This window comes from Cryptomeria japonica, chromosome 1 (genome assembly GCF_030272615.1).
Source record: "Cryptomeria japonica chromosome 1, Sugi_1.0, whole genome shotgun sequence".
Lineage (NCBI taxonomy): Eukaryota > Viridiplantae > Streptophyta > Pinopsida > Cupressales > Cupressaceae > Cryptomeria > Cryptomeria japonica.
Genome location: NC_081405.1, coordinates 240,776,972 through 240,791,970, shown reverse-complemented (window position 1 = coordinate 240,791,970; position 14,999 = coordinate 240,776,972). Strand labels below are relative to the sequence as shown.

The 14,999-nt window shown below is 33.4% G+C and overlaps 1 protein-coding gene across 1 annotated transcript; it reads left to right on the top strand.

The window, feature by feature from the left end:
• Positions 1–10,416: 10,416 nt before the first annotated feature.
• LOC131034178 (uncharacterized) lies at positions 10,417–11,473 on the top strand. The gene has a single exon (XM_057965569.2). The coding sequence runs from the start codon at positions 10,537–10,539 to the stop codon at positions 11,041–11,043; it is 507 nt and encodes a 168-aa protein (XP_057821552.2). The 5' UTR covers positions 10,417–10,536; the 3' UTR covers positions 11,044–11,473.
• Positions 11,474–14,999: the final 3,526 nt, after the last annotated feature.

The window sequence follows — 14,999 nt, the reverse complement described above, 5'->3', positions numbered from 1 at the left end:
CACTTTATACCAAGCACATGATAGACGGTACATGGGCAATCTGAAACCAGATTTCAAGTCTCTATAGGACAAGGGTTTCACTCAGTTTGTGAATTTTTTGGTTTTTGATGAACCCAAATGGGTTAGATATATCTTGAGCAGGTTCCATGATTAATTCATTTGGCTTGATAAACTATACAAGATCACCAAGAGTGCAATCCAAGCCATGACATGTCTAATGCAACCAGTGAAATTCCTGGTTTGAGAAATGTGAAGAACAAAATAGTGACAAAGGTAACTGGTTCCCAGCATGATAGCAAATTAATGATAATTAGTGATATTATTGAGTATGATGTCATATTTTTCTCCATGGTGATAGGATACAAAGTATATCAATCTATCAGGGAAAAATCAGTCTCCAGTATGGCTATATATGCAACCTATCAATTCCTTAAAGAAGATAAGTTATATGACTTATGTGGAGTGCTTCTTAGCGAGCTTATGAGTAACCTGAAGAAAATTAAGCAGGACAAGAAGCATGTTTTCAAGTTTGGTACTTTGATTATTTGTTTGGTATTTTAATTCTTGAAGGAGATCCCCCATGTAGGTAAGTTACAGTGGGCATATGATAAACTAGTGGGTGTGCAAATTAAGGAAGCTTCGCAAGGATTGGGTGATGCACAAGAACAAAAAGTTGTTCTATGGGGATATTTTGTCTTTCCAAGGTATGATGCAAAACAGAGAAAGGATTCCAAAGGAGATTGTAGAAAAGTATGGGGATACCATATGCTTCATGGTGGATAAAGACCAATGTCTAATGGAAGTAGTTGATACAAGAACACTACAGATCATGCCCATGGGGTATGAAGTTGATGCAAATACTCTTGATATGTATGCTCAACATCTTTTGAGTAAGCCGATGGATGGAAAAAAAGAGAGATTTGGAACTTATAAGGAGAAAAGTTTAAGTTTTCATTCTCAATTCACTAAGCCTGGAATGTAGAAGAGAGTGAGAAAAGAAGTAGAACAACTTGCTAAAAATATGGGCATTACTAAGGAAGTAGTCCGCAGGGCCTGAGAGAAAAACATCCTAAAAGAGGAGGACATGGTCCAACCAAAGAAGACCAAACTGACCTCTACTCCTCCTAAGCCAAGGCAAACCAAGTCAGCACCCTCATTGAATGCTCAAAAGCCTATCTTTCCACCTAAGCCTCAAACCAAATCATCTGGTGGAGTAGAGAAGAGGAAGAAAGGGACGCCAGAGAGAGTCTATGTGGTAGCCACTATTGAGGAAGAAATCAAATGTGATGAATAAGTGAGGGAAGTGAAGAAGACTGCTACCTCTGCTAGGGTATTCAAGAAGCCACCATTTGGTGAAGGTCAGACGATCAAGAAGCAAAAAGTTGGAGCTGAGAAATCCAGTAGACCTCATCCAAGCAAGAAGCCCAAGTCTAAGCTTGATGAAGCATTGCAATCTATAAAATTAGAAGGTAACTACACTATTGTGCTCCCAATTTCATCAAGTGAGATAGTTAATTCAGTTGTAAAGGAAGGGAATTTGAAGCATATATTAGAATATTATGAGAACTGTGATGAAAATGATCAAAGAGAAATAGAAGAAGTCATTGTAGAGTATATGAATGTGTATAGTAAAGCTCTGATAGAACTATCATCTATGATTTTGAAGAGTTTATATGAGATTTTGGATGCCATAAGGCATACGGCTAGTCTTGAAGATGAAATAATAAAAGAATATGTTTTGGTTAATTTGTCCTCTATAATTTGTAAGAGTGAAGTGGATAGACTTCTTAACCTTGCAAAGAGTAGATTTAGAAGTAAAACTAGAGTTAATAAGATAATGTTTGGAAAAGTTGTCGAAGTAGCCAAGGAAACAAAAGCAATTTTGAAACAAGTTTTGGAAGAGTATAAGTATGAGATCAATCTAGTGAAAGTTGACACCCATCCAGAAGTGCATACACAAGATGATACCTCCGCTCCAGATGAGCAAGCAAATGTACATATTGCAGTTGCAGATGGTATTGTTGATAATCAAAAGGTTGCAGACTCTGGTGAAGCTGATCAAAATCCTTCATAAATAAATGTTGAATCAGAAAAGGATGTTGAGGAGGTTGGAAGTGAGAAAGTTGAAGATATAGAGAAGGATGAAGAGGCAGAGAAGAAAAAGGATGGAGATAAGATTAAACAGGTTTCAGTGGCAAGAGACACTATGGAAAACAAAGGCAAGCAAATAATCACTGAAATAGTTTATCTCACCCAAGGACCTATAGATCTTGGCTCATTGTCTCCCATTCAAGCACTGAAACTTATAGCTCTTGCACAAGCCAAAGCAAGTGAGGACTTACTCAAGTCCCACACCAAAGACAAGGAGCTGATAACTTTAGCCACAAATGTGTTGGAGAATATTTTGTCATATTTCAAGAAAGATACAGATGATACTCCCTCTGGTAAGCTAAGGAGTATTTTAAAGGTAGTAGATTCTCATTTTGTATCTTTGGAGAAAGCAGCCGATGCAAAGGTTTTGAGTCAATTTAATGTTATGCAGCTGAGAATAATTTTGAAGATGGTTGAAGGTGATAGGGTTAGTTTGACTACCATTTTAAAGGCTATTCAGGAGGCACTGGACGAAGGCGGTAAGATATACAAATCATGTCTTCTTTTGCCTAAGTTCACAATAGAAATTGATAAGCATATCAAAGAATGTGAAGGAAAATTACCCAGTATTTCTCAATCCTTTCCCCCCCAATTATTTTTTTCTAGTAATCTAGAAGCTCAGGTGATGTCTCTACTTGACAAAATCAAGAGCCTTAATCAAGAAAAAGATAGAATAGTCAGAAGAGTGGGAGAACTCAACAATTTAATCACTCCCTGGCTGGACACCTTGTTGAGCAGTCAACAGGATGCTATGAATGCTCTAAACAAGAGTGTTCCTTCAGATCTGAGATGAGCTAAGTTGCATGCCTATCTTTTTAGTGCTCTTATAAATATTTTAAAGAACCTTTAAGAAAGGTTGGGATGGTCACCTACAATCCTTGAAGACCATTTTTGCAAACATTTTTAAATTTCTATAAGTTATTGAGTACACCCTTGCACATAAATTTTGGCGGATTCCTATCTTTTCCATTGATGTCAAAGGGGGAGCTCACTGAGCATATGGAATTTTGAGAATTTTGTTGTTTTGGGTTAACAATGTCATTTTTCACAATTGTTGCCATCAATGCCAAGGGGAAGATTGTTGGCAAGAGACAGTGTACCGGTAGAGATTTATGTATGAGGAATGTTTCAGGGTTGTCATTGATGGCAACTCAAATCAGATATGACATCCGATATATGTAGAAGTGATCTACGAGAAGTTTGATATTCATTTTGCTTAAGTCTAGAAGGTGGAATATAGTATGCGACAGAGTATGAGTACATTGAGCAAATATTAATTTTGGTTGCGGTGATAGAGGTAGTTGATTGGACATTCTAGGAAGCTTATTTCACAATCCTAGTCTTTGGTATTGATTCATGTGCAAGATTGAAGATTCAATATCCGATAATTTAGGAGGAATAGAGTTATTTTAGTGTAACGTGTTATGCAGAATCTTTAGGATGATTTTGGTGATTGGTTTTGAGTTCGAAGTGATTGAGCTGACATATGTGAAACCTATTATCATTTTTTTTAGGTCCGCATATGGGTTGGTAATCGAATTGAGCCGACTTATTGTTACACATTTCATGTTGCGTGTTATGCAGTTTTTTAGGCCAACATGGAATTGATTCAATTTGGTGGTGCAGATATATAAGACCGATTCATTTGAGCATTTTGGTATGATATGTGAGTGTGTGAAGGTTGTATGAGCATTGGTTCTTAGTTTCATGTGCGCTATCTTTAGATTGGTGCTCTGGTATGTGATAGAGCAACAAAACAGAGCAATTTGACAAAATAGTAGAAGAAGACCATTTGTGCTTAATAGAAACTGCATTTTGGCATTAGTAGATGCTACTCATCAGTTCATACATTCTTTTTATCATTTGTAATCTTTGTAAGGAAGTGAGCCTTCCTCCGGGGTTGTAGCCCTCTTTTGTAATTGAGCAGTAAACTCTAGGTAGTGTGCCTGAATGCATGTGCATTCCCCTCTTGTAATATTATTATACTCCTAATCATAGTATTATAATATTGTGGGTTTCAATTCCACCATGGTTTTTCCCTTTCCAGGTTTCCATGTAAAATTTTTGGTGTTATGATTTTAGGCTTGTTTGCTTTTAGTTTATGCACTTTGCTTTTATTCATTTGTATCCAATGGTTTAAGAATCAAGTTAAGAAAGTTGTTAATTGCATAACACTGATTCACCCCCATCTCACTGTTCATTGATTCCAGCACATGATATCACATTGCTTCTGCTTGTTTTTGTTGATGAGGAACTTTGGTTGTATTGGGGATCACGTGACTCCCTTGAAAGTTTGTGCTTTCATGAATAGGATTGGACTTTACTAGACACATGGATGTATGGACAATGATTATTTTTTAATCCCTAAAAATGGCAAGATGGCAATTTTAAATTTTGATGTCCTATCACAAAGTAAGATTTACCTTTTACGCACGCCACATAATTCAAAGGTAAGGAAAATTAATTGTACCTTTGCCGGTTCACACAATTATGAGAATCAAAATAATTAGGAAAATGTAACGTCCATTTTAGAAAGTTGGTGTTCTTATTTGACTACCTCTAGTGAAAAAGGGTTAATGTCTCTGGTTTTTGGTGGTGCTTTCATTGATAACTTGTGTATCTTTTATGGGTGGCAATAGAGTGTGCTATGAGCCAGACATACCAGACGATTTGAAAAAACACCCCCTTGTCTGGTACTATAGTATGGAGGGTGGAGTGAAGGAAAATTTGGAGAATTTGAGATGGTTTGATGAGTATCTTTCAACCTAATTTGCCACGTCTTGGACCAACAAAAGGGTTGTTTTGGGAGGGATTTTGTTCAAAATATCTAAGGAGGTCATTTCCCAAGCTACAAGCCTTTCCCTAGAAGGTAGAAGATGGAAGAGGACCAGTCATGTCACCAACAGTGATAGTCTCAACAATTTTTTTAAGGGGAAGGAATCCCTTGTTAAGCTGCAGGGTGGCTTTGCCAAGGAAGAATTACCACACCCATGGAACCAGGTATGTCTCATGGCTATGAAATATTTTACACTTGAGGGTTTTCATAAGATTTATTATTATTATCACACCATTTGTCTTCCCCATTATTTGCTCCACTCTCTTGAAAGCTCCATCAAGGAAGCCTTGGACCATAAAAGTGAAGATAAATGGCCCATTCCTCTCCCCCAAGGTCTTATTTATAGAATCTTCTCCTACCATTTGGCCTTATGTCCCCCACAAAATATTATGATGTTTAAACCCCCTCTTCATGCTTCTCACTATCTAGCTACTTATGCAAGTGGAATTGCCTCCCCCATAATTTTCTAGCTTTTGGGTGAAGCCTTTAATTCTTCACCCATTCCTTCATGCTCTGTGACTATCATGAAACTTGGTCCTCCCATATTTTCCTTAATTGCTACTTCCACTAGATCAAAGATCAAAAACCCACATTCTCTAAGGGCAAGAACAAATCCTTGGGTAAAAGGAAGTGAACTGTCATTGACAATTCCATCTCTAAAGAGATCGAGGACAAGGACCCCAATGTCCAGATTAAATGGAGGAGGCTATCGTGCAGGATTTCCTCTCATGATGTGAGCAATAAAAAAACTGAAAAACAGACTGCTAATGAGTCTGAAGAGGACATTAAGGAGGGTGATGGTGGGAACTTAAATAATCCTAATGACGAGGACTTGGAGACTGGGGATGTTGGAGTAGGTGAGGAAGTTGGCATTGACCCTCCTCTGGATTCTTAGGGAGTGATGGTGGAGAAAGTGAACCCTGCTAAAGAGTTGGAGAAGGTGGACCCAACTGAAGCACTGTAGAAAGTAGACCCTATTAATGTGTTGGGGTTGAATATTGGGGATGAGGTGGATGAGGAGAGGGAAGGGGATGACACTATGGAGAAAAAAAATAGGGGGAGGAAAGGGATCAACAACAGGAAAGGGGCAAGGAAAGTGGAGAAGAGGAGCTGCCAAACTACTGAAGATGTGCATTAAACACTAAAGGTGGATGAGAATACTAACTGAGATGAGTGGATGGTTGGTGGATGATGAGTTTCTTACCCTAAAATAGGAAGTTTGTGAGTTGAGAAACAAACTATAAAGATAAGGGATGAATGTGGAATTGCAAGCCCTAAAGATGGAGATTAAGGAAATGAAGAATAGATGGGATGCTTGGGACAAGCAGTTGGCAAGCATAAATAAGTTTTGCATCAAAGTGATGCATAGATCGACAACCATCCTATGTCTGCTACAAGACAGGGCTCTGGAAGGGGAGGATGAAGACAAGGAATTGTGCAAGGATCTCTTCAAGTTTCTCATAGATGACTAGGAGAATGTCCTCGTGTAGCCTGGTTTACGAAAGTCTGGTCCCTACATCTAGGTTTTTTCAATGGTTACTTTGGACTTACAACGTTTATCCCATATTGATACTTATCTTGCTATTTCTTTGTTTAGACTTTTCAATTATGTTTTGATTAACTTTTTGCTGTGAATGTGTTGTTTTTGTTGAACACCTTTGGCTTGTGTTAAGGGACAGTGCCCTTGTTCTCACTACTTTTAATATGAAAACTAAAATTTATTATTAATAATCTAAAGCTTATTAAAATCTATATATTAATAAATTAATAGAAAATATTATAGTCTTTATTTTTATCTATATAACTAAATTATATCAATTGTTTTTTTTAGTTTAGAATTTTTATACCAAGTGGGTTGGCAGTCCATACATAGACCACACCATAATTATAGGTTGTGATCTACATGTTGCAGATCGTGGTTGTAGCCTAAGATAGGCTAAATAATGATAGCCTTGGAGTTTTAAATGTTATATTACTTTTTTTAATAATATTAAAGTTCCTAAAGTATTTCTCAAAAAATATATAAAATAATAATTTAATTATTAATAATAAATAATAAATGGGTATTAATAAATATATTTTAAATATTAGGATTTAAATAAAAATAAAAGTATTTATCAAAAAATAAGAATAAGATATAGACAATACAAATATATAAAAGATAAATTTTATTTAAAACGTGTAATTTTATTTTATAATAAGAAAATTAGATTTTAATAATTTTAGGAAAAGAAATTAAGAATTTTATTTGAAAAAAGATTGATGAATATCTATCAAAAAATAAAGTGCGAATTTTACCATCTGGAAAACAAAATTTGAATCATCTAGAATGATCAATTTGATTTCACTATTTTTTTCTTCATCTCAAATAATTGTTTATTTAAATAATTTTTAGAATAAACACTCTAAATCAAAATTATATTATTAAGTGAATGTTCTAAATATGTTTTGTTTCCAAAGTAAATAATTCTTCTAAGGTAAATTTCTTGGATTATTTATATTACAATAAAAAAAAATTGAGATGAATAAAAGAAGGGGAAGCACATGGGCAAAAATTATTAACATAAACATAGATTTGAAGGTTAGGTCAAGTTAATATGATACCCCAAGCATTAAAGTTTCATTTATGTCTTTATGGTCATGTTAGGATGAGCAACCTTGGTGCTTTGATGAAATGACATTAGGCCCAACACGTTTGATCTATGAATGGTTGGAGTTTCAAGGTTTCCTTTATAATCATGCAAAGATGACTAAATATAAAAAATCTAATAAGAGACAAAACACTCAAAATGAACACAAAATGAAAACCAACATATAAATCCAAGAAAAATAGAGGACAACAATTAAAAGAAAGAAAAGGGGGTCCTTATTTTTCCAATGTAAAATACAATGTGTATTGAAAACACAAAAAGAATAGACTTATATTTCATTGCTCCTTCCCAATATTGAATTCTTTTGGCTTTGTTGTACATCTCCAAACCATCTAGATATCATAACTTAGCCATCAAAGTATTTCTCACAAAGTCACTTCTTATCTTTTTAGTGTCTAGTACATCTAACTCCAGTAAAGAATCATAAAGGATTAGCCTAGCCCAAAGAGGAATTTGATTTCCACAATTAGATGATTCTATCCTCTCTTATATAGTCTCTTCCCCATCATAACTTCCATCTAGTAATCATGCTTTCATTCACCCTTGCATCTATATTCCTCAAATTTGGCATTGAGAAACCCTACATGAGAGAACAAACATTAAGAGTTTAAGTAGATTGGGATAACAAGGTGTTTATTAATTAGTACACTCTTCCCTTCCTCAAATACCACATCTCTACAAATGAAGATCATTTTAGTATTAATCACCCACAAGAATCTAGATTTTTTAATATAATTGACAAGGATATACTTGCACCTCTTTATTAAAATTTATTTCTATTCTAATAAAGAGCATGCAAATATGTAACACACCTAAAGACTTTGAAGAGATACAAGAAAGGCTTCCAACCACTCAACCTCTCCTCATGAGTTACCTCCCTCACAACCTTTATTGGAACTTGATCAACAAAATAACATAGACCATGCTTGAGAATGACATCCGCATAATTGTCTTCTAAACAGAAAAAAGTAGAAAAAACTTTTTGTGAGTTTTTTGATAGCATCAAGCTAGATCCCATGAGCAAACCTAGAATTTGTTGACCCATTCATAGAGCATACTTGTAGAGAGGATACACCTAGCGAAATACGTAGTCAATGTATAGCTTGCAAGCCTTAGTTTGCAAGACTTTTGTGGGCATTATCAAATTCAAATATATGAAAAACCAAATTAGTTTGGGATTTGAAGACTTACCTCATGAAACATTATCAAAGAAAATTCTTAGATTTCTTTGTAGAGGAAACCAAACTCATCTATGATCAAACTAGTAGCACTAGCATCAACTACTAGAATGCATAGGTTTAAGTTCATTTAAAGAGGGAAATACTACTCAAAGATTAAAAAAAATAAGAACAATATAAATTCTCACTTAAACAAAAACACAACATAAACAAGCTATTAAGAATACAAAAAACATACAAACCAAACCAAATTCTTTGTTTTAAATTTCACTACTTAAACCCCACAATTTCAAGTTTTTGCATTTTTTTCAACTTATAATTTCATTTCCATTGTAAAATAGTTACTAAGGATATAGCTATGAATGATATTAAATAGTTTTAAAAATAATATCTAATAGATCTAAATAATAGGGGAAAGGATCCAGTTGGCATTCACCCTAAGCCTAACACGTTGAATTTTGATGATAGTTGTAATTCACCCTAAGCCTAACACATTGAATTTTGATAATTTTTTAAGGTTTCTTTGTAAGTGACTGAAGAACTTAAAGCTATTATTTCACCTTCTTGTTAGTTATGACAAAACGAATTTCACAATTGATCTAATGCATATTCCTCAAATAAATATTTTGACCAACACCTCTACACAAATGCCCCACTAACCATGCGCTATGATTAGGAAAAAGTTGCACAATTCCTCTAATTAAATATTCAAAGATTAAGTACTCAATGGGCAAGTGAATGACTATTGATAGATATGATCATTTTAAAAATACTTTTAATTCTCATGTATTGATTATTTATGAAGACAATAATTAAAGGATTAGATGGGTAACAAATGAGTAATTATGGAAACATGGACAATTACAGTAATCATAGTATTGATGACTGGATGCTACATAACTGAAGTTTTGACTTATCAATGAGGACTGTTGTTAAATTCATTTGAGGTGATGGTACAATGAAGAGGCTGTACATGATCTTCATCGACGAGAAATCAAAACTTCAGTATAGCATCGATGCACCATAGCATTGACGGCTAGATGCTACATTCCTGAACTTTTAACTTCTCATCGATAAAAACTATAGTTAAATTCATTTGAGATGATGATACAATGAACAAACTATAAATGATTCATTTGAGATGATGATACAATGAACAAACTATAAATGATCTTCATCGATAAAAAGTCAAAACTTCAATGTAAAATCAAATCATCAATGTCATGATACATCCTATGACTCTATAGCCATTACTTACCAGTATAATTCAAACGAACGGCACCAATGCACGGATAAAGATCACAAGATTAGAAACTGTTTCATCTTTCCTCTTCGTTGCTCACCAACTATTCAAATGTGCGTTTCCTACCTGCCCCGGTAGGGTCATGTGCTACGTGCAACAGTGGTCTTGGGATCTACCTGTAACTAGATGGACATTTTGTGATCACAATTTAAAAACAAATCTGTTAGGTTACCAATCAGGATGAGGTGTAATTGTAATGCCCATAATTGTCAAATTTATACCTATTCAATTGCCCCCACATGGCAAGCCTTGTTTGACCCGCCAAGCTCGGGTCTTCAAAACAGTGTTTTCTATTTAACACCCACCACATATCAACGCTGTGACTCTAGATAGATCTGTGGGTATAATTTGCTATTAGAATACCATAGTATTGCTTTCATTGCAGAAAACCCAATTGTTTCTTCTTCTTCTTCTCTCATGGATGAATCTGTTAGGAGAAAACCCATTTCTTCTTCTTCATCTGCTCTTATGGATGAATCTGGTAGGAGAAAACCCATGTCTTCTTCATTGATGGATGAATCTGGTAGGAGAAAACCCATGTCTTCTCCATTGATGGATGAATCTGGTAGGAGAAAACCCATTTCTTCTTCTTCTTCCTCGATGGATGGATCTACCAGGAGAGAACCCATCACTGGTTTAGGCCTGAATGATGCAGAACAGAAGACTGGTGGACGTATTAAAAAAGCTCATGAGAATTTGAAGGCTCCAAGACCCAATTCCATGGCTACACCAGCTGCTAAGCTCGATGACTTCAAACACCACATATCTGGCAGAAATCATCAGAATCTAAAGATGCCAATCATTCATGACTTGGATGTTGATAAATCGGCAGATGATTTCATCAACAGTTTTCGTCAGAATTTGAAGATTGAGAGAACGGAGTCCATGGATGAATATAAGGGCATGCTTGACAGAGGTGTTTGATGATGATAATAAATAGTTGTGGATCTGACTATTGTTTTTTTTTATATCTTGAAACCCTTGTACTACTATGCATCTGTTTTGTTTTAATAATGTCACAGGCACATGGATTGTTGGCTTGGTGCTCTAAATGTCATGGGAGAAATACATCATTTGCTCCCAGTGGCATTTATTCAAATTATTAGTCTGTTTCCAGGTTTGTGCTGTAACGGGTCCATGTTTTGCAGTTTTAGGTAAAAGAAAGTCAGAAGCTCAATATAACATTGAAGTGTATGGTATTGGGCATTATGGTGCTCAATCCATTGGGCTGAGCTTTTGTATTATGGTGCAGGATATTTTTTGGGAAAAAATATGTCAAAGATTGGTTGTATCAGTAGACAATCGGAAAAAAATAATGTTCTCTAATTTAGAAATATTTGAATATCTTTAATTATTTCTTCTCTGTCATTTCATACCTGTAATTCGTTACTTCAATAGATGCGGCTTGGATGTCTTGGAAATGGGTTTGAGTAAAACTGTTTTTGCTTTTTTTAGGGTTTAATTGGAATTCAAGCCTTAATCTGATAAGGAATTTTGACTAAATATGATAATATGGAGGAACTAAATTGTGAAGTAAAAAGAGAATGGTCTGTGAAATACTGCTACCAACCATCATATATTGATTAATTTGTCCTCGAATGATTATAAATGAAACATCATGATGCTTGTTGCACCATTCCAGCCAAGAGATGCAGCTTAATATACATTTTTAATGCTGCTTCTTACTGATGATTGAGTTACCTAGAATCTTAGAATATATGAGTACAATAATTTTGAGATTTTGAGTCTATGGGTCTTTGGTCTACTGGTAAAGTTGAATGGTTTCAAATGAGCCTACCAGGGGTCAATTCATTGTGGCTCGTGGGCTTCGTGTCCTTGTTGGGTTGCCATGCTCACAGGTCTGAACCTCAATAAAAACTTTTTTTTGAGATTTTGAGAATTTTTTAGCTCTCTGTTTAATTCTCTGCATAATTCAAATGATAATGGTAAATTAAAAAGTGGAAAATTCTAAATAAATATATAAAACAGATTTTACTAGAATTATTGTTCTCTGCTAGTGGTTGCTTTGATGATTTTGCTATGCTGTTAATTGTATGGGATCATGTCTTTTTTTGCTTATTTAACCAAAAACAAAATGTTAAGTTATATTTAATTGATTGTAGACATATATGCTTTTAAGTGTAATATTATTTTTTAAAAGGAAATAAGTTATAGAAAATTAATATAAATTAATTTAAATTAATTAATTGATAATTGTGGTGTGATAATGTACAATTAAATATTAGTTTATGAAAATAAATGTGATAGATAATATGTATTCAATATTGATTTTGAAACAAAATAATTTTGATATAATATTGAAGTTCTTATGTATTGGGATTAGATATAATAGATCATTATTTTTTTTACCTCAAATCTAGTGCAATCCATTAATTTAGAAGATAATCAAACTCGAGCATGTGGATCTCTTCTATAAACATTGAATTGATTTTTAGCTATGGATTGGATATTGTATGATGTATACTCTTGTTTCTTATTTGTCTTGATTTATTATTGTCTCTTTTACTTTGATTAGTGGTAATGTTTAAAAATACATTTAGAGGATTATTGGATCACTAGAATACATGTTCTCCTAAGCCAACCCTTGAGAAATATTAACTTTATGGTTGTACAAATGATTGAAACATAATAAGCTTCAAACATGCAAATTTCTTAAGACGATTATTTAGATTCTAATACTTATAAGAGGCTTCAATTCTAGAATGATCTTTAAATAATTGCATAAAAATATGATTAGATGTGAGGAATTGACAAATGAATGTACTTGAAGGACTTTTAATACATGTACATAACATTATATCAAACATAAACATATTCTTAGTGAGTTCTAAATGGGTAAGAAATGAGAAAGAGTTAGCCAAAAATTTAATTTGAATCTATAATTGTAGGGGTCAAATAGATGGGTGTGGCATTGATACTAGGATTGTGGGATTGTTTGAGGACATGAATTTGACAACATCAAGATGGATAACAAATGCAAATGAATGGGTTCTGGGTATGCATTCAATAAATGAACAATCTAAATGAATGAAAGGAAATTGAGTTCACACAACATTAAGTTTTATTGTCAATATGTAAGCACACTAAATTATTCTCTCCATATTAACACTTGAAACTAATTGAAACTTGACATAGATATACAAATGTCACCCTTACACTTTCCTTCAATTAAGTTGTTTACCTATAACATCAAAATAATTCTTGTTTATGTAAATTGATTCTTGTTTAAGAACTATAATTTTTGTTCGAAAATTAATAATAATGCATACATGTAAATTTGATTTATTTAAATTACTTATTAATTTGATTGTTTTCTATAACTCATTCTTAATTAATTATTTGAGACGAGGAAGCATAAATATATTCATCAAAATTTGATGTTTTAAATCTACTTTTCAACTAATATTTAATTTGAAATTATACTTTATAATTTACTTTTATTTTACAATTTTTACCATTATAAGACTCTTAATATATCTTTATTAAAGAACATTTCTTTTTCAATTAATTTTCATATAATTACTTTCTTCATTAAAGTTCATCTATAATTATAAATGAAATATTAAAAAAAATAATCAGCTAAATTAAAATCTAAACTCAAACTTTATCATTTCTTTTCCAGTTCAACAAGCCTTCTAGGTAGATTAATGTGAACACCTTTTAACAATTTCTTAATCCAACTGGAATGAATGTGCACGTTACATTATCCGTTTATTTTAGGTACCAAAAAGTGTGCGTAAAGAGCAGTCTTACTTTATGTATATTTAACTGTGGCCAGCTGGCGAAACTGACTTCATCGTTAAGAAAACGCGTATATTTAAAACCAGAAAATAATTGAAAGCTCTGAAATAATTAAATATTGTGATCGAAAATGAAATCCACTTTCAGTCCGTTGCTTCGAGGAAAATAATGGACCATCTTCTTCTATTACATCACCAAAAAGAGCAATCACACTAAATGTACAATAAATATTTTGTGGCTCTTTGTGAAAATTAAAAAAAATGACTTTAGTAAATTAGATATATAATTATTAATAGTTAATCAAGTTAGTTCAGGCCGTGGCTATTCTGGTTTTAAAAGGGATCTTTCGTACAGCGTGATAGCGACGTGTTAGTCAATCACAGCCCTTATTGCAAAATCGACGGTGTAAAACGCGTGACTAACACGTGTGTTAGTCACTCTGTACTAGCGTTTTGGAGCCAGAATAGACACGTCTGTTTGTTCATGTGTATTTAAAATATTTTTAAAAAAATAGGCGTATTTAGTTAAATGATTTATATTTTAAAAATATAAAAAATATAAACACATATTTTTAGATAATATATGAAATGATTTGAAATGTCGTGATCAATTATCTTTTCTAGATTGGCTAGATATGTTGAGAGAAATATTATGTGAAAACAGAAAGACTGACTACTCTTCCAATTGTCATTCCTAAACAACTTGTTCATGTTAAGATATGGATCAAGAAAATGTTCATTTGAAAACATTGGAACAAGAGCCTCTTCTTAATATTCCAAACAAATAATGCTTGCATAGAAGCCTCGTTACAAGTAAAACAAAAACAATTAAATGCCTTTCCACAAAATATTCTAGATGTTATCTTCATTACCATCCAAGAACTCCTTAGTTTGTTCTAACATGGCCTCTTTCCCATCATCTAATTGTTACTTCTCCAAGAACAAGAGAATCTAGCTAACCACTAACATTTGATTATTTTATGTCATGTCTAGAATAGTAAGTTGGTATTTTTATCCAAGCAACATAAAGTAGAATGTGTGATCTAATTTAGTGTAGACTATACCAAGTCATCTCATAGGAAAAAATGAAATGGATGAGTTTAAATTTAAATTTAAAAT

What these genes read in the sequence shown, in the direction of transcription:
- LOC131034178 (XM_057965569.2), top strand. Translation starts at nt 10,537, where the DNA reads ATGGATGAATCTGTTAGGAGAAAACCCATTTCTTCTTCTTCATCTGCT.